The sequence below is a fragment of the Hevea brasiliensis genome, chromosome 13 (assembly GCF_030052815.1).
Source record: "Hevea brasiliensis isolate MT/VB/25A 57/8 chromosome 13, ASM3005281v1, whole genome shotgun sequence".
Taxonomy (NCBI): domain Eukaryota; kingdom Viridiplantae; phylum Streptophyta; class Magnoliopsida; order Malpighiales; family Euphorbiaceae; genus Hevea; species Hevea brasiliensis.
The window spans coordinates 63,162,366-63,187,347 of NC_079505.1; the positions used below are offsets into that span (position 1 = coordinate 63,162,366).

At 31.6% G+C, this 24,982-nt stretch overlaps 1 protein-coding gene across 4 annotated transcripts; it reads left to right on the forward strand.

Moving 5' to 3' along the window:
* The first annotated feature begins 13,361 nt into the window (after nucleotides 1–13,361).
* Nucleotides 13,362–23,288, forward strand: LOC110662041 (AUGMIN subunit 8). 4 transcript variants are annotated; one of them, XM_021820906.2, is made up of 7 exons: nucleotides 13,362–13,581; nucleotides 15,244–16,680; nucleotides 17,153–17,272; nucleotides 19,758–19,874; nucleotides 19,960–20,049; nucleotides 21,582–21,689; nucleotides 22,931–23,288. In XM_021820906.2, exons 2-7 carry the CDS (start codon nucleotides 15,388–15,390, stop codon nucleotides 23,039–23,041), a joined length of 1,839 nt encoding a protein of 612 aa, XP_021676598.2. In that variant the 5' UTR covers nucleotides 13,362–13,581; nucleotides 15,244–15,387; the 3' UTR covers nucleotides 23,042–23,288. The 4 variants fall into 4 exon arrangements, with proteins under 4 accessions (XP_021676598.2, XP_021676600.2, XP_021676599.2 ...); XM_021820907.2 differs by lacking the exon at nucleotides 13,362–13,581 and adding an exon at nucleotides 14,603–14,936; XM_021820905.2 differs by lacking the exon at nucleotides 13,362–13,581 and adding an exon at nucleotides 14,604–15,140.
* The last annotated feature ends 1,694 nt before the right edge of the window (nucleotides 23,289–24,982 follow it).

Sequence of the window (24,982 nt, forward strand, 5' to 3'; positions counted from 1 at the left end):
TCTGTCCTGGCTAGGAACTTGAAATATCAAGAACAATTAAATGAACATAGGATTTTATCCCTATTTACTTAGGATAACAGATTTCATCTTAATCAACACCTAACTCCATATATAACTAGTAAGAGCCAACACCTATCTCCACATATTCCAGCAAATTCTCCAATTCTAACTCTATTTGCCTTCCTTTGCCTCCTTCTTGAATAAATTGTTGTTCAAGAAATATGGCATCTCTGCTTACCACAATCTTTTGTGATGTAAGCAAATAAAAATAATATCCAAAAACTTCTTTTGAATATCCAATAAATCGACCTTTTTTCTTATCTGGTTTTCAATTTATCAGTATTCAGGTTTTTGATATAAGCTAGACAACCCTAAATCTTAACATGCTTATGACTTAGTTTTCTTCCATGCCATATCTTATAAGGTGTGGAAAAAATTGATTTTGATAGAATCCTATTCAGAATATGCAAAGCTGATTCTAATGCAAATTTCCAAAAGGAGATTGGCATATCAATATAGCTCATCATACTGTGTACTATATCTAATAGGGTATGATTTTTCCTTTCAGATACACCATTCAGCTGTGGCGTTCCTGGAGGAGGCAACTGGAAAACAATGCCATGCTCTTTCAAGTATTCATCAAATTCGGTACTTAAGTATTCACTACCATGATCTAATTGAAGAGTTTTAATACTTTTTCTTATTTAATTTTCTACTTCAGATTTTAAATTCTTTGAACCTTTCAAAAGATTCATGTTTGTATTTCATCAAATACAAATACCCTAACCTTGATTTATCATCAGTAAAGGTAATAAAGTAATGAAAATCGCATCTATCCATTTCCTTAAATGGACCACATACATCACTATGTATTAGCTCAAAAATATTTTTAGCTTTTAGTCCTTGTCCAACAAAGGGTGATCTAGTCATTTTGCCTTGAAGACAGGATTCACAAGTTGGAGTAGGTTCAAAACCCAATGAGGATAAAATCCCCATTTTCTTCAGTTTTGCAATCCTATCTTCTATAACCAAAGATATTTTGAACTTGAGTTTATTTTCATCATGGCATTGCATTTTTTTAGATTGCTTGCATTCAATTTGTGTTTATCATTATTATCCAAATAATAAAGACCATCAAGCATAAAACCCAAGCTAACATATTTATTTCTAAAATAAATATTGCAAATATCATTTGTGAACTGAAATTCATAACCATTTCTAGTCAAACTAGATATTAAAATGATGTTCTTAAATGCATTAGGTACATACAAAATATTATTCAAACACAAAACATGTCCACAGATATAAAAAGATTTAGATCTTATGGCTAAAGCTTCAATAGTTGAGCCATCACCAATCCAGAGTCTATCATCTCTAGCATGCAAGCTGCTACTGTTTGCTAGTTCCTGCATATCATAAAAAATATGAGAACTGGCACCAATATCTAAAACCCAAGCTGTAGACAAACTATGATCATCATCAACATCTAAATAACAAGATATAGACATACCTTATGAAGGTGTATCCTTCTTGTCCTTCAGAGAAGCAAGACACTCTGGGCAGTTCTTTTTCCAGTGCCCATCCTTCTGGCAGTGGAAAAACTTTCCTTTGCCTTCATCAGCTTTGGTCTTCTCTTTCTGCTAGGCTATCTTCTTGGAAGGTCCTAGAACTTGAGGTTTCTTATTCTTATTGCCTTTCTTCTTCTTGGACTTTCCAGTAGAAGAAGATGTAATCAAAGCTACCTCTTTTCCTTTATTGCCCGGCATATTCTTTTGGGCAATAACCAGCAAGTTAAGTAAACCAGCCAAGGTGTATTCCTGCTAAGTTATATGGAAATTTGTCACAAAATTCCCAAATGACTTAGGTAGCGACTGAAGGATCAAATTCATCTGCAGTTGGAAATCCATGTTAAAGTCAAGATGTTCCAGCTACTCTATAAGTCGAATCATCTTGTGGGCATGATTCCTAACATTCTGTCCCTCAGACATCCTCATACGAAATAGCTGCCTAGATATCTCATACCTATCATTCCTGCTATGCTCACCATACAACTCTTGTAGGTGGAGAAGGATCTCACTTGCACTTTGTATATTTTCATGCTGTTTCTGTAACTCATTACTCATATAAGTAAGCATGTAACACTTGGCTCTCATATCATGCTCCTTCCACTTGTCCAAAGTGTCATGTTCCTCTTGAGTGACCTCTGGAGGTAAGGGACCAGGAACCTTTGAGTCTAGAACATAATATGTTCTAGGTTCAGGACAAGTTTTAAGTTTCTTAGCCAATCAAAAAGATTAGGTCCCGTCAACCTATTTTGATCAAGTATGCTCGCAAGGATATTGGATGGTGGTGGTTGTTGTGTGCTCATTATTATCAGAAAATTAACTGCAGAAAATAACTAGATTAATTAGTAAATGTATAAAGTAATTAACCAAAATGATTATGGTCTTTTAATCAAATTGGTCCTCCTACTAACTTGGCGAATCCTACACTTTCAAAGTAGGAAACGGAAATCTTAGTTGGATAGATTTCTAGTGGGTGATTGAATTCTTATAGTCTTATTGATCATCCTCAGGCACATCCATTATTGGAATTACAATAAACTATAAGTGAGCAACTCTTTGCCCATCACTTCTCATGTGAGGTTCAATCATTTATATAGCCCCTAATGCTCAAAATCTCAGGCACATCCATTATTGATTTATCTTGCATTAGTTAAGTTAATCCCATTAAGCCAGTAAACATGCAAATAATTTTAATATCCTCAGGCACATCCATTATTGGCCATCAACTATTTACATATTTACAACATCTCATGCTTAACAATTATTCTTAAGAAAATCTCTTAAATTAAATGCATCACATGCAAGTATTTAAAATTTCTTAAAATAATTACCTCAATGGAGGGCTCATGATATAATTACTTTAATTATACCATTTTCCAACTTAATCATTTGTTTGAAAGATTTAGTGGTCGGCTTAATTACTATTATAGTCTCACTTTGCACATTATCCAATTAGCATGCATAGATCATATAGTTGGATACATTCCCATACATCTCATGCATACATGGATAAAAAATTAATATGGTATGATCATGGACTTTCTAAGGGATTCAATTCTAAGCCACCAAGAATTGAATCAGGGCATTCTTAGATGCATTTCATTCATTCATTTTACAAGAGTTGATGAAGGAGTATATAATCAATACTTGATCTTTATTTCCTTCCACTGGTCCCACCAATGCTCTTGAAGCCCAACAACCATGCGCACCATGAGGTACACAACTATGTCGCCACCTCTTGGTGAATCTAAAAAGCTTTAAATCAATCATAATTTGATCAAAATCACACAATTAAATCTCAATATTCAATCTTAAATGGCAAATATAGTGGCTCTAATACCAATTGAAGGAGCGAAAGCATGAAAATTGTTACATTAGAGCATTGAATTTCAAAATTTTTCTTCTAGGGTTACATGCATCATGCTACATCTCTTATGTGCCTAATTAATTTCAATGCTCAATTGCATATTAAAACATTTTTAATATGTATTAGGATCTATGTTTGCCATTCAAGATTGTGAATTAACAAATTAATTCATTTAAACCCTAGTTTAAAATAGAAGTTAGAGCACTAACCTCTTTGATGTACTATGGATGTAATTGGCACCTTTAGGAAGCACCTAGGACCCCAAGTGTTGTCCCTCTAGCTTGTCCACATCAAGACCACCAATGGGCAGGCCCCAATTTGCTTCTCAAGCCTTTGCCAACCAATTATATATTGAGTTTTTGCCTTTAGAGAGGTAGTATGTATGTATAGGATACTAGAAATAATTTCTAGCAATTTTAATTTAAAGGATTTTAGGCAATTCTCTTTGAATTGATGAGACAAGATGAAGAGGAAAGGGAGAGAGGTGTGCTACCACACTTGAGAGAAAATAAGAGTGTTATATTTCTTCTTTTCTTTTCCCTTTTATATAATTAGGTCATTAGGTTATTAAGTCACTTAAACCCTATGCCACATGTCACCATCTCATTGTATCTTATTTTTAATTGACTCAATCACATTAAGACAAGTGTCAAAGCTAGACTTAATCTTGACTTTGATCATCTTACATGATAGGAAGACAAATGACAAGCTTATATGATGCCATGTGTCACCATCTCATGGTGCCACATATTATCATGTGAAATGACCAAATTACCATTATGTTGTAATTTTGAGTTCTCAACCCAAAATCATTATTTCTCCTCTTCAAATATAAATTAATTCATTAATCTTTATTAGTTAATTTCTTACAATTAAATTCATATTTAAACATTTTAAATATAAATTTAACTTATGCTATACATCCAATAACCCAGATTTGATTTCAAGTCATGCTAGGGACTTTGCAATCTTATTGCAAACCAAACCTATTTAATTAATCAATTAAATTCTTTAATTAATCAATTAAATTACATTTTGGTGATTATCTTATGTATGTGTGTGACTCACTAGGCCTATAACTAATTGGTAATGAGATATGATATTAACTCTTAATATCATCAGAACTCTTTCTTACCATAAATGATTTCTTTAAATCATTTTAGGCATCTCATAGACCATGGTTGATACGTAGTATAGAGTGTCATGGCCACCCAATCAGTAACAAGGAATACCTTAAATGAACCTTTAATCATATGTTACCATGCACTATAATCTCTCTATTACAAAATCTCAATTCGAGCTGGAGTCATGGTTTATGTCAAACCCCATTTGCTATGAATATTATATTCTCTTTTAACTTCAGTTCTTGATTAATTAGATTTTCTTGTCAGAAACTTTTTTCTGACTAAATCTGTCTGTCCTGACCAGGAACTTAAAATATCAAGAACAATTAAATGAACATAGGATTTTATCCCTATTTACTTAGGGTAACAGATTTCATCTTGATCAACACCTATCTCCATATATAACTAGTAGGAGCCAACACATGCCCATATACCCATACACAGTACAAGTATGAAAGCAGTATCAAACTCAAACCACCTATATACAAGATAACTATGTTATCTCAGGTCTAAAGATTATATGTACTGATATGATATATGACAATGCATTGACAATAGTTAACTCCATGTACTTGTCATATGCGTCACTGGTTCGGCCTACTTATTATGTATTAGTGCCTATCATGTTTGTTATATGACATGAGACTCCCTATTCCATCTTATTTATATGTCATATAAATACTCTGGGAACAAACATGATTACAATCTTTATGGATAAGTCATGTCCTGTGTGAAGTATCCTCGATTATGAACCAATTTATGATACTTTGTACTAAAAATATTGTCACTCATATTCTTAACAACTTAAGAATATAATTTCTAACAAAATATCAATGGACCTTTTCTATTACACATAAATACATTATGTAAATGGAAAAGTAAAATTGTCTTTTATTAATAAAATATGTATAAGATACATACTAAATGATATGCTCTAGGGCATACTACTAACAAGAGTTACATTTCCAATCATTACTATCTTCCACTATCAATAATAATTACAACAATAAGCTTAAAATATCATTCTAACCATCATCTAAATTACATTTGAAAAACAATACACTATTAACTACTCATAAAAAAAATGTTATTTTGTCAATCTCACTATCTACTATTACAATATATAATAGGCAATAGCTCTTCATAGCTGCAATGAACATGCCCCTTCCTTTAAATTGTGCCATTTCTTATGAGTTAAAGCCAAATAATCTCTTGTTGGGAATATTCATGTGTTAAAATTTCCACATTATAAAGAGATAAGATGAGTGAAAGACATATAAGTGGAAAGAACCCATAAAGCCATTGCCTTAAGGTTTTGGGTTAGATGTGACATCAAGCCCATAAGTGTGTTTTTCACAAGCCCTATCAAGAAGGATCCTCCCCAAGTGTTTAGGCTTTTGGATGTCTAATAAATAGTATCAAAGCCAATGGTTCAACAAGAATAAGTATGGAGATGGTGGTTAGTGATTCCTGTGGTGCTTTGACACGTGGATGGAAGAGCGAGTAGACTCTCGGTATACCCAATGGAGCAAGAAGACATTCTTTTAAAGACGAGCATACCGATGGAGTAAAGAACCTTAGTACACGTGATGGCTTTAACATAGCTCTTAAAAGTGCATCTCGGATGGGTTTAGTAGAGTAATTAGGCTTTTGGTAACACTGTAATACTCTAGTTAAGAAAAACATATTATGTTCAAGGGGAAGCAGACTCAGTAAGCCCAATAAAAAAGAAATTCTCACTTAAGGAAGAGATTGTTAAGAACATTCAAGTGTTAGAATTCCCATATCGAAAAGAGATGGGATGAGTTAAGGATATATAAGTAGGAATGACCCATAAATCTACTACCTTAAGGTTTTAAGTTAGACGTGGTATCAAACTCAAAAAAGGTGTTCTTTCACAACACCTATCAAGAAGGATTTCCCTAGGTGCTTTAGGCTCCCTGGGGTCTCTAACACATCTCCTACAATGCTACTACACTATAAGAATTTACTAATATACAAATGGATTTGAAATTTCATTTGTAAATTACAAATGAACACTAAATAGCTTGTAAATTGCTTAACTTGAAGAAAATGAGTGTGAGATTTATAAACGGATTTATACAAATAATTAGAAACAAAAAATGATAGGAACCGACTTATTCTATTTGTAATCCGTTTATAACTAATTTTACAAATGGAAAAATTAATATGAAAAAATTCGTTTGTAATTTAGAAAATTCTTATAGTAATATTTATAGTGTTAGTATTCTTAATAGGAATTCTATGTAAATAGAAATCCTAAATTATGCAGGAAATAATTATATGTGAAATTAGGAATATTTTTAATAATATTTCTATCACTCAAATTAAGAAAAAGTTATCTAATCCACAAACATTTTGAGTTATTAACCTATAAAAATTATATAAAAATCTTGCCAAATAAAAATAATTTAATTAATTTTTTCTTTACCTCTGAAATTATAAAGAGTATAAAGATGCTAAATGTAAATTTCTCCATCTACTAATGGTGAATTTGTGTCGTTTTTATAACAAGAATGATTCATTTATTATTAGACCTATTAAAATTGAGAAGTAATCAATATATATATATGTATATATATTAATTTTTCTTTATAAAAACTTAATGAGTTAAAGTAATAATTATATGTACACATTAAAAAGGTAGTGGTCCTAAAAGTGAAGGACAACTGCATACAGATCTAGGGACCAAGCTTCCCACAATATTTCCAACTTTCTGGATTCTTAGTTTTTGCCTTATGCTTTTGATTTTTAGATTTACATTATGTTTAGAACAAATGAATCCATTTAATTAATTTGAAAACAAAATTTATCTAAAATAATTTTTAAGAAAAACGCAAATGATAATTTATGTATTAATTATATAATTTATTTTAATATTGTAGGCTTATTAATTTGTAGCCTTGTTATTTTTCAAGTAATATATATATATATATATATATATATATATATATATATATATATATATATATATATAATTCTATTAATTTTTCATATAAAAATTTGGTTAAAATTAGGTTAATTTTATAAAATTAAAATTACACCAAGCAAACTCTTCATCTTGTTTTAATTAAAGAGAATGTGCACACAAAAAGAGTGCATAGATGAAGAGAGTAAACAAGAGCGAACGTATGAATAAATCTAAGGAAAGAGCCAATATTTAAATATCAATTTATTTTCATTATCATGTGTATTGTCTTAAAAAAATGTATCTTTTTTTTTATGTTATGAAAATTATTAATAAATAATTTTATAGTAAATTTTTCAATAATTTTTTTAAGATATAACAACAAGCAATCGAAGAAAATTTTATCTTAAATTACCAAAAGATCAATTGTGAATAATGAATATATATTTTTTTAAAATTTAAAATTAAATTAAAAATAAGTAATTCTACCATTTGATTACTAAATTTATTGTTTAAGAAATTGAGAGTTAAACACGATATTAAAAATGTCAACTTTGTAACGATGCTCTATTAAAAAGTTAAAGTGCTACAAAAAAAATTAAATTTTAAGTGTTTAAGTATGCATAAAGATACTTTAAAATTAATTATTATTTTAAAATAATAATTTATAATTATTATTACAATAAATAATAATTGCAAATTTTGATTTTATAGGAATAAAATAAATAGACACAAATTTTTACGTCATAAAAATTAGATTTTTTTTAACTTTAATATTTAATTTATTTTCATAATTGATAGTAAAACTAATTTTAAATATTAAATTTAATAAAATTATTATTCTCAAATTTAGAAAAAAAAATTTAGAGACATTAATAAATTAATTATTAAAATTAAAAATTTTAATAATTTAAATATAAAATTGTTAAAACTTTATTTTTTTTTATGGAGTTGCTTAACATATCAATTTTAAAAAACAATTAAAAAATTAGGGGGAGATCCCCGCATCATACACGTCTGTCCGCCCCTTAGAGAAAAGGTGGCAGAAAAAGAGACACCAAAAATGTGTATGTGCGCGCATGAAGAAATCAAGAGAGGAGGACGGTGCTTCGAGAGAGCGTAAAGAAAAAAAAGAGGAAAAGAAAATAGAAAGAGAAAGAATATTTTAATCATTTTAGATATTATTAACAACAATTCTCTTCAATTTAGATAATGAGGGCTTTATTTAGAAAAAAAAATTATTTACAATAAAAGAATTTAAATAATTTCCACACAATTATATTATTTTTTGTATAATTTTTATTTTTAAATATTTTTAAGTTTTAAAATATGAAAAGTAATAAAAAGAAAATCAATTTAATTAAATTATTGTAAATTCTAATTTTTCAATAGAAAAAATATTTTTGTTGATAAAATTAAATTTAAGAATCCAAAATATTTCATTTTTAAATATGAGAATTAAACTATAATTTTTCAAATTTCAAGATCATTTTCTATTTAAATTTATATGATAAAAAAAACTAATATGAAGTACGATTGTAAACGAGTAGATTGCAAATAGTCAATTCTTTAAAAAGAAAATACCGAGAAAAAAAAATCTAAAATCAAAACTTTCTTTATGTAAACTCCTCCATTTATTACTTTCAAGCTCAATCTTATGCAGATTTAATTACTGAATTTTTTTAGAAATTTTAAAATTAAATAAGATTATAATAATATTTTATCAAGATAAAATACATAATTATATGTGGGCTTGCTCTATTGTCAAATTCTCATAAGGAAACTTTAACAATTCCTAAGCAATGTGTGGACTACGCAGGTATCTGTTATTTTCAAATTTCATGCCTTCTGTTGTTCCATATCCTTAGGATCTTGGAAATCTTGCCAAAATAGATGAGTATAGTCAGAATCAGAGGATTTAAGGTCAAGTGTCAAAGTAGAATCTGGCTCAGGGAGTAACTATACTTAAGTAGTCTTGTTTGACATCTTGTGGCTTAGGACCGAGAGAGGTGTAGTTCATCATTTTCCCTTTGGCCCGATAATTGTTTATCGCATAGAGGTCCGAATATTTGAGCCCATCCTGCACAGTGCACTTATCTATATTGATGACATAGCCCAATCTAATATTGAGCTTTTGGGCATGAAATTTGAAAATGATAGATACTAGCTTGGTCCACACATTGCTCAGGAATTCAAAATCAGAAGGAGCTTATGATAATGAAAACATCTTTGGAATTGTGGTAAAAGGCTTAAAGTTTCTTTTGAATTTTAATTCTGTGGGAAGGATCTGCAACTTCTGTGCTTGCTGATAAATATTAAATCTAATCAACAAATCTTTATTTGGAAGATTTGTGCCAATGATTTTTGTCCATATAATACAGTCAAGAAAAAATTGTATTCCTATGTGTTTTTTAGTGATAAGCTCTATCTTGAATATTTTGTCATCTACAGTACGAAAATACTCTGAATGGAAAACCCATGCTTCATCAGAAGGATAAGTGGCTTCATCATGCTTTTATGTACTTTAGTATCAATAAATTTGATAACAAGGATAGATCAGGTACGAGGTTATATTTCCATTTGATGTGTTGGACCATGTATTTATACTTTGAGCCCCAGTCAGAACTCCATGTGACCGTTTCAACCTTAGATGCTCTTTGGATACTTTTATGTGATCATCTCCAATGCGCTTGCTTTAGTCTATAAGCTTTAGTCAGTGTCTGTACTAAAAGTTAAAGGCGTCTATAATAATGATGACAGTTTGTTTTAAGTCATGTGAAAGGGTCATAGGGCCCTATTGTCTACTGTTTATATTTGGCTTTTCCTACCCTTTTCTTCTTCTATTTAAGAGAGAGTTTGTAATATGGAAGGATCATCAGAAAATCAATAAAACTTTTATTGTGTTTCTCTATCTATGGCATTCTAAAGATACTCTCTCCCTTGAAAGTCTAAGAGCTTATGGCATTCTTGAGTTCTTCTTAGCATAAATGCTCTACACTTGCTTTACTAGAGGATGCTCTACACTTGCTTTATTAGAGGATCCTATATATTAGAAATGATTAAGTCGTCATCCATTACTATTATCCCCTTATTCTAATAAGGCTATTGAAACAAAAGGGCACTGCCTTATTTATGGCCTGGCCATACAGCCTTGTTTATAGCATTGCATGAGTTTTGTTAGGTTTGTTAGGGTAAGGGGCTTATTGCAGACACCTTTAACTTTTAGTACAGACACTGACTAAGCTTATAGACTAAAGCAAGTGCACCGGAGATGATCACATGAAAGCATCCAAATATATTTGATAATACTAATAATTTTGTAATTTTTTTTTTTTATATATTTTTAGGGTCAACCCAATTATATATATATATAATATTTTATAATTTTTTTATGTATTGATAAAAAAAATTTAAATCCGCCACTATAAATTTAAATTTAATTAAAGTTAAAGATGTATCAATAATAATTATAAGTAGAAATGTTTTAAATATTTTAGGTGATGAATATGATATATTCGGAAAAAGTTTAAAACTATACTGAAAGGTATAGTTACCAACAAATACTATGCCTTTCCCTATCAACAATTGAAATGCCAACAAATTTGTTTGACCTTATTATCTAACAACCCATTTGATGTAACAGTTGTTTCATGCTGTGACCTTTGAATCCCCATTTCTTTTCATTTCAATTTAACATTTTGACTTAATTAGAAAATGAGGCTATTTGTATGGAGATATTTAAAAAATGCAAGCTGGATCTATTCAATTTCAGCTCAATCCAAACTTATATATTTAACCTAATATAATTATATATCGTAATTGATAATTTAGTTTTTGAAGTATGATAAAAATTATAACTTAATTAATTAATTTATTTATGTGAAATAAATTAATTCATGAGATATATAATTAATCTATTAAAATTTACCACTAATGAATAAAAAATTGTAATAATTTAATCTATTATATTTCACTTTTCTTTAATTTTAATATTTGTAACAATTTAATGTTTTAAATTTGAATTGATTTTTTCTGTTATAGTTTATTAAATTTTAATAAAAAGAATCTTTTATTAACAGAAATATTTCAAAAATTAAATGATTCAAATCATGACTGCGTATACTTAGTCACAGATTGTTTCGGTCTAATTTAGGATCGGAATTGCCGGTTTGATAGTTGGATTCATGATTCGAATTGATTTTAGTTTAAATGGTTTAATATGGTTTTATCTTTTGATTCAGCTTTTTTTTTTTTTTTTTTCATTTTAAAAGAGTAAATGAATTTTGTGAATCCAACCAATTTTAATTCAGAACTGCTGATTCGAATAAGCCAATTTAGGTTAAAAAGAGGGATAAAAACTGATTCATATACCAAAATTTAGGCCGGTTCATAAATTAAAAAATTTGATCCGATATTCGATCCCAAATTTGATTCGGGCAATCTCAATCTAATTCACTATTTGAACGAATCCGTGGGTGCGTCTACTTTTATGTAAACATATTTCACATGTGGAGTCTTTATGGTTTGATTGTAGTAATTTGTAGTAATAAATCAATAAACATATTAAATTGGTTGATTTAGGAGAAATTAAAATGATAATTCAATAAGAGATGAACACATACAATTTTATTATTAAATTAAAAAAAATTATTTACACAAAAAATAATTATTTTTATCGTTAATTATTTTTTAAGTCTAAATATTTATTATGGCAGTGGTTCATAGATAATTATGAGTGAAAGTTAGTAATTAGTAGGGAGTTATAAGATAGTTATCTTTTGAGTATGAAGTTGAGAGCAGTTACATACTTGCTTTGCACTGTTATTGAAACTGTTGTTTAAAAAATTATTTTTTTAAATATATTAATCAGAAAGTATTAAAAAATAATTAAAAATTAAATTAAATAAATTTTAGTTATAATAATATTAAAATAATAAAATAATTTTTTTAAAATAATTTTTTTTAATAAAATCTAAAATAATATTTTTATTCAAAAAGTAATTTTAATCTTTATAGCTCAATACCAAACAAATTGATATTAGGCAGTAACCTTCTTCAAGTAAAAAAATGAGTTTCAGAGACTACTCTATTGGTAGAAGCCCAAACAACTAAATCACTCCATCAAATTAGATTTCAGCAATAAATTTATTTTTATTTTATTAATTTTTTTATTTTTTCAACTCTATAATTAATTTTTAAAATCTTATTATTTAGCTTCTTTCAGCTCTATAATCATTTTTCTAGTAATCAATATAAACTTCCTTTAATTTTTGTCTAATTCGTTTTATGGGATTTAATAAATTGTGTTCAGTTTAATTAAATTTTTACAATAATTTATTTTGGAGTTAGTAAAGTATCATTTAGTATATTCGATATTTAATATGCTCATAATTTATAAATTGTTAATAAATTAAATTATTTTTTAAAAAATAAAATTATTTAATTATAATAATTTTGTAAACCTCACGTGTGTGTATATACGTTTGCTCTTTATTAATTTACCATTTCATTATTCTACATAAAATCACCACGGTAGAATATAAAATCTCCTAAATTATGGGATAAAGTGGTCAAACGAAGAACATATTAACAGTAAAAAACGAATATATATATATATATATATATATATATATATATATATATATATATATATATATGGTAATGGCGTACGAAAGTCTTATTTGTAAGTGGGTGGCGCGAAAACAACGTCTCTCTCAACTGAAAAACCGTTTCCCTCAAATTATATTCAAAACATTTCTTTTTTTTTTAATATTATTTATCAGCCAATTTCTTTCTCTCTCTTTCTGTCTCCCCAGAAAAATCTAATCGCTATCCCTTGCCGCTTCCTCTCCCACCCCCCACCCCCCCCCCTCCGCCGCGATATTCTATCTCTGATCACTGTCTGATCTCTCTATCTCCCTCCTCTTCCGGCGACGCCTTGTATATTCAGCCTCCACGGTTTCTTTTCAATGGGAGTTTTGAAATATTCTTTGAGAAATTAGAGACATTTGGAGAGAATTATACAAAGTGATCGGTAGCAAAAATTTTTAGGTTTTGATGATCCAAGAACAGTTTGATCTATAAACGTCATTTGAGGTGAGAGATTTCCTTAAATTTCAATTTTTTTATTTCTTCTTTTTTACTGATTTTTTTAAGTAGATTCATTTTTTGTTTCAAAACATAGAGGATTGTGGAAATATCCTTTCCGAATAATCCAAAATTGAATTTTATTTTTGAAAAATATGAAAACCATGTTTGATTCGATGATCCGTCTCTCTCCTCCCTTCTCTGCCATTTCTGGAATTTACAGAGAGATTTACATGAACAGTATTGATCACTTTACGTGTCGTCAAAATCACAGACATGAACCTGTCAAAATAGCATTTATTATGCTAATGGATTCTTCATTAAAACCCCACTTTCCTTTTTAACTTCAAAAACATTGCCTCTGTGGGCTTTTAACATGCTATCGATTTTCGTTTCCTATATGGGAAAATTGAAAATTTTCCTTCTGGTCAAAATGGGAATTGATTCAATTTGCAATTTGATATTTCATAATTTTTCTATAAAATGATAGGAAATTATACTGTTAATTTCTTAGGGATGAAATATGATATTGCTTGCACGTGGTCTTCCATGTTTCTACCCATATCCCCTAGAATATTAGCACCTGCAACTCAAATATTTTAATTATTCAATTACAAAAAAAAAATCACGTTATTTTTAAATGCATTTTTTATCATATTTAAATTCAAGTACATGACAAAGGAAGAAAACCAGCTAAAAGAAGGTTGATATTTATTTTGTGATATTTATTTTGTGATCTCAAGATAGATCTTTGTTTCATTAAATGGCAATTCCAGTTTATTCATAAATAACTGTGATTTATTTATTTATTTTTATCGACATTATTCACTTAAGTTAATTACCTATATGAGATTTATTTGTGACACTTTTAGTGACAGATAGAGAAAGATCTGTTTTGTAAGCTTTGAAATCACCTCAATTGAATCCTCTATCATGAAAAAAGGGCAGTGATTGAAGAAAAAAAAAAAAAAAGGGGAAGGGCGGGGTTAACATAACCCGGTTATATGATAGTTGATTCACTATAAATTTGGGTAAACGAGTCTAGGCGAGAGAAATTTGGGTAAACGAGTCTAGGCAAGGAATCCGTTAGGTGAAACCTCAATTGCCAGCCCAGCCGACCACGGGAGTCCCGTGAGAGGGACAAAAGGCAAAGAGGGACAGAAGGCAAATTTTAGGGAAAAAAAATTGTGAAATAAAAGAACCCTCTTATCTTTCTCTCTCTCTCTTTCACTCTCATTGCTGTAGTCTATTCTCTAGTATTCACATTTTCTTTTGGGGACCCCTTAACCCAGCATTTCATTACCAGCAACCCAAAAAAAAAAGAAAAAAAAAACTGTATGGATGACCGTTAAAGCACGTTGGGGGTATTCTTCGGATTTCTCTGTAACTCCATCTAAATCTGATGTTGTTTTTATTATCTTCACCATCACCACCATTGCCTAGATTCTTTGTCATGGTCTTATCAACTTGGACTTGGTTCTTTCTTAATGAAAATTAAGTACCCATTGGCATTTAGCTGTTTTAATTCTCAAATTCATCCTCTATCAGATCTGGGTCTTTCGAAAGATGTACTCTCTTTTGAATTTTCGGTTTCCTTTTTCTTTTTGATTGGTTTGTTCTTTGCTTTTTCTTGCCATTCTGTATTATCTTACTTTTTCTTGTTCGTGGCAGATTTATTGCAGGGAAAAGTATCTTCTTTTTGTGCAGTTGGTTTGATTCGACCTCTAATGTGGAATACATGAAAGCCTAAGCTGTCAAATTTGGTTCAATTATGTGAAAAAATCCACCAATGTTGTCTAATTCGGACAGTGTTTGATGGATGCATGCGAATCACAGAGGCACACGGCTGTGGATAAACCAAGAACTCCCTTGGTTCCAGCTGAAGGGAACGGCAATGCAGCAGCCGCAGCCCGCCGCCCTCGAACGAGGGAAGTTAGTTCTAGGTACAAATCACCAACACCTTCTGTCTCTAGGCGTTGTGCATCACCAAGCCTATCGAGAACACTGCCTACAACTCCCCAAGTGGTGCCCAAAAGAGCGAAATCAGCCGAGAGGAGGCGCCCTTCAACTCCAACTTCACCCTCGAGTCCCTTTACTCCAGTTCATGATTCATTTGTTGATATGCAGCTGCCGTCTAGAAGACTAAGTACGGGCAGCCGGTTGCCAGAGAGTTTATGGCCTTCTACAATGAGAAGTCTTAGTGTTTCCTTTCAATCCGATTCTATTTCCATTCCTATCAGCAAGAAGGAAAAAACAGTCAGTAACAGCTCCTCTGATCGCACCTTGCGGCCATCTTCAAATGTGGCTCATAAACAGGTTGAAACACCTGCTGGATTACGGAAGCCTACGCCCGAAAGAAAGAGGAGTCCTCTTAAAGGGAAGAATATAGAGGATCAATCAGAGAATGCTAAACCGATAGATGGCTTACATACTAGATTGATTGATCAGCATCGATGGCCTAGTAGGTTAGGTGGCAAGTTATCTTCTAATTCATTGAATAAAAGTGTAGATCTCAATGATAAGAGCGTGAAAGATTTATCCATACCAGTTGGAATTGGTTTATCTTCACTCAGGAGAATGTCTCTGCCTGGTGGTAGCATCAAACATCTAGAAAAATCAGCTAGTGATGCTGCAAAATTATCATGTCTAGAAGATATTGGCAGGATTGTGTCTGTGGCAAATCCTGCAGATGATAGTCCACTGCAGGCGTCCGGAGCTCATAAGCTTGTTGCAACAAATTTATCAGATAGAATGTCTTTGATAATTCCTCCAGTTAGATTAAAGCCCTTGCGTACCCATGGATCATGCCCTCCATCACCAAGTGGGACCTCCGTTAGTAGAGGTGCCAGTCCGTCTCGTGCTAGGCCATCCACTCCTCCTTCTAGAGGGTTCAGCCCGTCTCGGACAAGGCCATCAAGTGTCTCTGGTCAATCCAATAGTTCTAGCTCAGTGCTTAGCTTTATAGTGGATTTTAAGAAAGGGAAAAAAGGTGCAAGCTATGTTGAAGATGCTCATCAGATACGGCAGTTATACAATAGGTATTTGCAGTGGCGATTTGCTAATGCCAGGGCAGAGACTGTTCTTTATATTCAGAAAGTAAATTCAGAGGTAGGGTATCATGCATTTCAAGCTAGCTTAAATTTTTCTAAACGTAGGCCTCCTGAATTTTTCAATTATCTTTCTTAAATCGTTTCTCAACAGCATGATGCTTTTGATGACATTTTCATGCGTGCCTGAGTAGAAATTATTATGATAAGTAGAATATATATATATATATATATATATATATATATATATATATATATATATATATATATATATATACACACACCTAAAAAATTATAAAAAGTGGAGAGATTGTTGCTGCAGAAAATATCCCCTAAGTTGTTAAAATGCACCTCTCTTTATGGTTTGATTAAATTGCTTTTCACTTATTCTACATTGAATATAAATAAACCCTGACTCTGGTATTGTTTTCATATGTAGTGCAGAATATTTTTTAGTGGTTAACATTGCTGCTGGAATGGAATTTCCTTTCTATGAAATTTTAAATTTCATTGAACTTTCTTGGATGGTGCAGAAAACTCTGTGCAATGTTTGGACCAGTACTTTAGAGCTGTGGGATTCAGTAATCAGGAAGAGGATCAATCTCCAACAGCTGAAGCTAGAGCTTAAGCTGATTGCTGTTTTGAATGATCAAGTAAAATCTCTTTGCATTGTATTGTTGCAGCAATATCTAATTTTTTACATCAATCACCTGAGTAGATTTTTACATCAATCTTGTGCCAATCCTTATTATTTATTTATTTGTTTCTTCCTTTTTTCCTTTCTTTTTTATCTAGCAATTTAGGGGTTGGGTGGTGGGAGAAAAGTTGGGACGAGGGGGGCCATGAGGAGGCAGAGGAGTAGAATTAGAGTACACGAACTCTTTTATATGGATTTGGATGTTTTACACTATTCATGCTTGGTTGCATTCAGGTTTGATAGAGATATTCAGTTATTGGCATCATCATTATAGATGTACTTGTGGTCAGCAAATTATTATTATTATTATTATTATTATTATTATTATTATTATTATTATTATTATTATTATTATTATTATTATTATTATTTTGCGTAATCTTACCAATCGAAACTAGCATTGTTCAGAGTTCTCCAATTTTCATTGCAAAAATCTTTTGTGATATTACAAGAGGCAAGGAGATTTTGATAACTTGGAAGCCTTGGGAACCGGAGCTGTCATCCTGCCAGCTGTAACAGTAGACTAGTAAAATTAAATCTGATAGGTGTTCAAATAATTATATCTAAGGACACATTTTATAGCAAACAAATAGGTTTGATTCTTAATCTCCAAGTTGTTGTAGACTAATATTAGCAACTAGTCTCATTTTGGAGTCATCTGCATAAATGGTTGCACATTTATTTCTGACAATCTAGTCAACTCTGTTTTTCTCCTATCGCATGTAATTTTGCTATATGCACCTGATTTAGTCATATGAAGAATAACGGTAGTATTTTCTTCTTTCACATAAAACCAATAGATATAACCTTGACATGGTTGTTATGATGCAATCACGTAAATGTTAGGGTTTCGGAACCATAACAGAGCAGTTACAGAGAAACTTAGAGAAGAGAAGAAAGAAATTAGGGAGAAAGTGATAGATTTGGAAGAGAAGAAAGTAATCTTTTATTTCTGAAAATTATGGAATGAAACACTGCAGAAATATCTCCTCCTATTTATAGTTCTTTAGATTAGTTAACTAATAGTAACTGTTTGCAGTTACTGGAACTGCCTCCAGCTGGCAATAACTACCTACAGCTGACTACGTCCAGTTGTTTAAAGCTACTATAACTACCTACTGAATATTCCGTCTCTCTTGAATCCTCTATCTTCCCTACTGCTCTCCTGTAATCCATTACTCTTTCCTCTCAAACTTCCTCCTCCTATTATTTGCCCAAGCAACAACCAATTATAGTAAAGTAGGAAACATATGGTGAAGCTGAAAACACATTGGAAGAGTATTTGGGCAGCAGTTAATGCAAATTAAAAGTAATGGTTTAAGTATTGAAGTCATTCGTAATCTAAGAGGTAAGAGCCATCAAATGGGCAGAAGTTTTAGCTTAAAAAAAATTTAGAGAGAGAGAGAGAGAGGGAGAGCTGGATTGGCAGATGGAGAGGATCTTGCATAATCAGAAAAATAGGGAGGAAAGGAATAGAAAAGGTTTATTGGGTTCATAACTTTTGTAATTTTTAATTCAAGTAGAATTAGCTGACAGAATTAATTGTTGACTGATTGATCGTTATGTGGTGAAGTTGCCTAAGATGCCTTTGCTGAGTGAATTGGAGTCTCTGGAGACTAACAACAGCATCCATGGATAAGGGATGCTAGATTTGATGAGAGGTGATGAGAGAAGAAACATTTGACCGAAAGGAAAAATGTTATGGGTTGAGGCAGCTGGAAGGGGACGACAGTCATGATTTTATTTTAATTGACCAGTATTATTAGGATATTAACATTTTTATCTACTTGTTGAGGTCATTTATGTTGAATAGGTTTTTTTTCTTTCTACTTTTTTGGTAAAGATTGGAATAAGTGAAATTTGTTTTCTCACCCTTGGAGACATTTTATGGCAATTAGTCATCTGTGGAATGCTGCACCATCCTTCACTTTCTGCATCTTGCTTGCATAATCAAATTGTAGTTCTGAATATTATGCAATGGTTTTATTCTGAACATCTGTAGAATTATACTTTTGTATACAAACAAACAAGTGTAATCAAGCATTTTTGTTGGTCATCATCTGAAAAACCCAGAGTGTGCACACTGCACAGGATGCCATTATTCTATGAAATCATGATGTATATTTGAGCAGGGCTCTGAGCTGGTTCTGGATCCAGAAAATTATAGCTATTATCACAACAGGTTAGCTGTCCAAAATTATAGGATGAAGTTGCTGATGATGAAAATTCTGATGTATCCTTAATGCTGCTTAATCCAAAGAAAAAGAGAGAATATTTCTGTGCAAGTAAATGTTCTTGTCAAGAAGTACTACTCTTTAAGAGTTAACTTATAAACTTCTGTTCTGTTTTCAAACCTTCTTTATTTTGAAAACAACTATTTTCTATTTGTTTTGTCAATTCATTAGTTAGCCATAATCTAATTGCTTCTATGGTTATTTCAGATGGCACACCTAGATGATTGGGCTTTACTTGAAAGAGAGCATTTAAATTCGTTATCTGGGGCTTTGGAAGATTTGGAGGCAACCACTCTTCGTATTCCAGTGACTGGAGGGGCACAGGTATCTTTGGTTGTAAAAGATAACTGGGTTTGGTTTTTGAAGAGACAAAAATTTGGCATCTTTATTATATATATACTTTTCTCAGGCAGATATAGACTTCTTGAAGGTTGCTATTTGCTCAGCTGTGGATGTGATGCAGGCAATGGGATCCTCCATCTGTTCTTTACTCTCAAGGGTGAGATATACATGTCATCTCTCCCTTTCTTTCTCTCTCTTACACATGCGCGCGCGCACACACACACACACACACTCATATATATATATATATATATTGACATATTGTAATTCACATGTAAAGCAGTGAATTTTGCTCTGCCTTGAGCTATTAGTTTACCATTTTTGGGACCACACTTGTCACGCCATGATGCAATTATTTCTTTGGTGATTCTGGAATTAATTACTATGTTACAATTGATAGACTATAGGGGTAACTCTATGTTTAAGATTTTGGTGAGTATTTGATTGTTTGTAGAGCCAACCGTAATTTATTTTAGTAACATGCAATTTGAAGGGTGTTAATAATTTAATATTATAGGTGCAAGTGATATATTTTGTTTGTGGTTTCCATGTCACTGCTGCTTCATTAGAATATCTTAGCTGGAGAGCTCTTCTCTTGACTTCAAATTCTGATGATATTAGGGTTTCATGTTTTGATAAAATATAATGCTTGATTTTCTTCATTGTTTTGGAAATGTTTATTTGAGAATAAATCAGTTGTTTAGATGACATAATTGCCCTTTAAAAGTTAATATTCGCAAAAGAATATGAGATTGTCTATGCTGCCATGCGGATGGTATTGAGGGCCTAATGAAACATTGAAACTCGTTAGAATGTTTCACACATAGGTCCTACTTAGTTTTAGACAGATCCTTGCTTTTACCATCTCAAATGATTTGGTTGAGTTTGTGTGGAACACCAGATGGAGTCATGGCATAACTGTCATTCAGAAAACTGGCTCCTTTGAAGCATAAATTCCAGCAACAGAACCTTGATAACCTTGAGGTGCTAGTTGCAGTTAAACACTGGGAAATTTTATTGCTCCAGTTCTCATACCAATTCCATGCCATCAATTGCATGCAACTGGAAAAAGTTGAATCTTATACAAGAAGATACAATTTTGAAAAAGTTAAAAGATTTAGGCATATGTATTTTGCTGAAAGTCTACTTTCGATATAAGCCAATGACATGGTATTATTCTGAAACAATCAGTAATTACATAAATGTTTAATTTACACATGGCAATGCTTTGATGATATAAGGAGACTCATGTCTAGGACTTCTATTTCTGTTTTTCATTTGCAAAATGTGTCTTTTTGGATAATGTAAACCTTTGCATTGAGAAGCTTAAAAAGGTTTCCATGGTGAAGTTAAAGTTGTAAAACAAAAAATCAGTACTTTATTATGTTGTTGTTCTATGCATCAAATAAACCGCAGTTGTTTGATGAGTTTTCTTAGGTTTCCTTATTTTAATTGCTCTCATTTATGACATCTTGTGCATTGACTTGCCTTGTTTATTTTCCTCCTTGTTCTACAAGGGCATATGTGATTTCATGATTTAAGATTCTTAACAGCAGTTTGAGTTTGAACCTCATATCCTGTGCCTTTCCAGTGTTTATACAAGCTGCGGATTGTTGTTGCCAATAATTATATGCATATCTTATGCTTATTTCTCGATGCTCAACTTTTTTTTCTACTCTTGTGGTATAGGTGGAGGAGATGAATAAATTAGTTTATGAGCTTGCTGTTGTAGCAGCAGAAGAGAAAGCTATGCTTGATGAATGTGAAGCTCTATTGGCTTCAACAGCAGCTTTGCAGGTGAGAATAGAGATACATGGTTTCAAAACTCAAAAGCTTTTGGTGGGGTGGGTGGGGGTTTGGGGGTTGGGGGGGTGTGGGATGGAGAAGGGGAGTTACAAAATTATGCACTTCGATGCAATGAAGCAGTAATTGTCTTGATTAGATATCTTTCATTAATGTGCATCAGCTTTGTTAAAATCATGGTAACTTGTAAGATTGTGAGATAATCAACCTGAAAGTCACATTTTGATAGGAAATCAAACAAACACAATTCAGAATAATTATTGCTGTAGTTACATTCATTAGGCATCATAAAATTAAGCAATTATATCCAAGTCCTTGAGGTTTGGTCATAATTACATATTAAGACAATCCTTTATTAAAATTACAACCCATCCCAATCTTTTGATTCATTCATAACAACCAAGTCCAAAGGCATATAATTTTGTAATTTTCCAAAATGACCCTAAGACCCCATGAGAAGTCTAAATTATCTCCTAATTTAGACCCAGTGGGAAGTATTATACTATGCATTTACATGGATTTGGAAAGTTCTCTCATGTATTACATTTGATGTGGCATGCTGGCATGCTTCAATATGTTTGCCATTTGGGTGGCAGTAGGTCAGGTCTATTTGATCTAAGATTTGAGTCGCTCACTCTTGTAAGTGCAAACTGGAATTATCCAGCGAATTCATTGGTTATAAGAATACCTGCCCTGTGAAGTTTGTTTAAGTAGCATTCTATCTTTGCCGTATCAATCCAGTGGAGGTTAAATTTTTGTTCTTGATCATTTCATTTATTTGATATGGTTCAGGAATGGCATTGCTAACTTGGTTGGGCATTTAAATTGATCGGGTCAAAATACAGGCTGTCAATTGCTTCTTTATCCCGTCATATGTTCTATAGTCCTTTGTCTGGTTGCAATTCCATGTCATGTTTGTGGCTAATCTGCAATGTCCATCAGATTTGATGGCCTATATTAGTCTCTTAATTAGTTGCATTGCTTCAAAAGATTGCTAGAAAAGTTCTCTGTGTGTGTGTGTGTGTGTGTGTGTTTGCTTTTAACTATTTTTTGGTCTGTGGACATGCGTGTACCTTTGGATTTGCGTATTCATCAAAATATGTGAATGCTTGATCAGCATGCTTGCAGAAAAGTGTTGTGTTTTGGCTTTATAAAGTGTGTTTTATTGTTTTAAAATGCTCCTTTATCATGCATGTCTTGGATGATATTTGATTGCTTTTCTTGCCATCAAGCAGGTAGAGGAGTACAGCATTAGAACACATCTCGTACAGGTGAAACACGCCCTTGAGAGTCGACGGATCTTGGCGACGATAACCCCTACATGGCCTTATCAACTTCTAAGCTAACTTTTACCAGTTACCACTCGAGCAGAGATAAATCAGTCTTCTATGAGCTAAATGTAAACTTCTTTTTTTTTTTTAACTTTTTTTTCCCTCTTTGGTGGGAAGTTCCATCTGGGTTCATTCTTTTCTTTTTCTTTCTTTTTTTCAATAGTGAGCTGTTGGCTCCACGGCTTCCACTTGTAATTTTTGTCTCTCTCAAAAGAAAAGAAAAATGAAAAGGTAATAAAGGATTGAAAATTATATTTAAGAACAGTTTTTGAGGGGAAAGGGCAAAAAGAAAAAAAAAAAAAGTGGTAGTCCAATTCGATTTCGTGTGTGCATAGCTGCAAGTTTTATCAATTATTGTCATTGAAGTTTCAGATCAGTAACTAAACTTCACTAAGTTTTTGCTAAAATTATTGAAATTTGATTTAGTTTAATAATCTCACTCAAATACAACTACCAAAATCAATGAGGTTTTGGTTTAGTGATGCGCGAATTTGAATAAACTAATGCTAATATAAAAATTTGTCAAAAATCTGACTTGTGAGGAAGTAGGAGATGTACCCAGTGGCCTCACTTGAAAGGTTGTTTGGTGGAATTAAATAGTTGAAACGATTGTCCGTCAATGACGTCTACTAATTTTTTTTACTTGAATAAATATTAAAATCGAGTACAAATGTGATTTGTACAAGTGGTAAAAAAATTTATATTTTTAAGTAAGGTCAATAATTTGATCCTTATAAATGGAGAAAATCCTTATTGGAAGCATTTTACCCTCATAATAGGCCTCTCAAACATAAATAGATCAAATCTAAACCAGTGGTTTAGGAAATGCTTATAGTTTACCATCAAAATATATTTTTCAATCGAATTTTGAACTTTATTTTAAAAGTTTTTATAGTTGTTATTGAACATCCAATATTACTACATTCATATTAACTATGAAGTATCAAATGATGACAAAATTTGGTAGTAGTAAGGAGAGTGTGTGACTAAAATCTAATTTGATCAAATGACTAAAAATTTTTATGCACAATGAATGTCAAAATAAAGTATGTATGAAAGTAGTTGATAGTATTGGTAAATTTGGATCAGCCAGAAAATATAATAAAAGAATTTCTCAAAAAAAAAAAATTGAACAAGTTCTCAAAATTTGAAAAAATTTGAATAAAATTTTGGCAAATTCTGCCAAGATTAAAATGATTAGATATATAAAATTGCCAAAAGTTTTTTTTTTTTTATTGTCAATAAGCCATTAAAATTAGATTTGTTGATGGATTTTGGAACATCTCATGCTTGCCTGATCCAGCCAGCGTAGAAAGTTAGATTTTGACAGTTTATTATAATGATAATGTCAACTCAACTAAACCTTTATCTCAAAAATTTGGAGCCGGCTATATGAATTCACTTTTTCCACTCTAAACGATTTTGGATTAAATCCTTAGAAATGTGTAACGCTTCTAGGTCATGTTGTACTACTCTCCTCCAAGTCAATTTAGGTCTACCCCTTTTTTTCTTTTTATCCTCTAACCTAATGTGTTCTACTTGTCTAACTAGAGCCTCCGTATGTTTACGCTTCACATGACCAAACCACCTCAATCTCCCTTCTCTCAACTTATCTTCAATTGGCACCACTCTTACCTTTTCTCTAATAATCTCATTACGGACTTTATCTAGTCTAGTATCGCAACGCATCCACCTTAACATTTTCATTTCTGCAACTCTTATCTTAGACGCATACGACTCTTTCAGTGCCCAATACTCACTACCATATAACATAGCCGGTCGTATGGCTGTACGATAAAATTTTCCTTTCAACTTATTGGGAATCTTACGATCACATAAAACTCCCGTAGCACGTCTCCACTTCAACCATCCGGCTTTAATCCTATGACTAACATCCACTTCACATCCCCCATCTACTTGAAGGACTGAGCCTAGATATTTAAAGTGATTACTTTG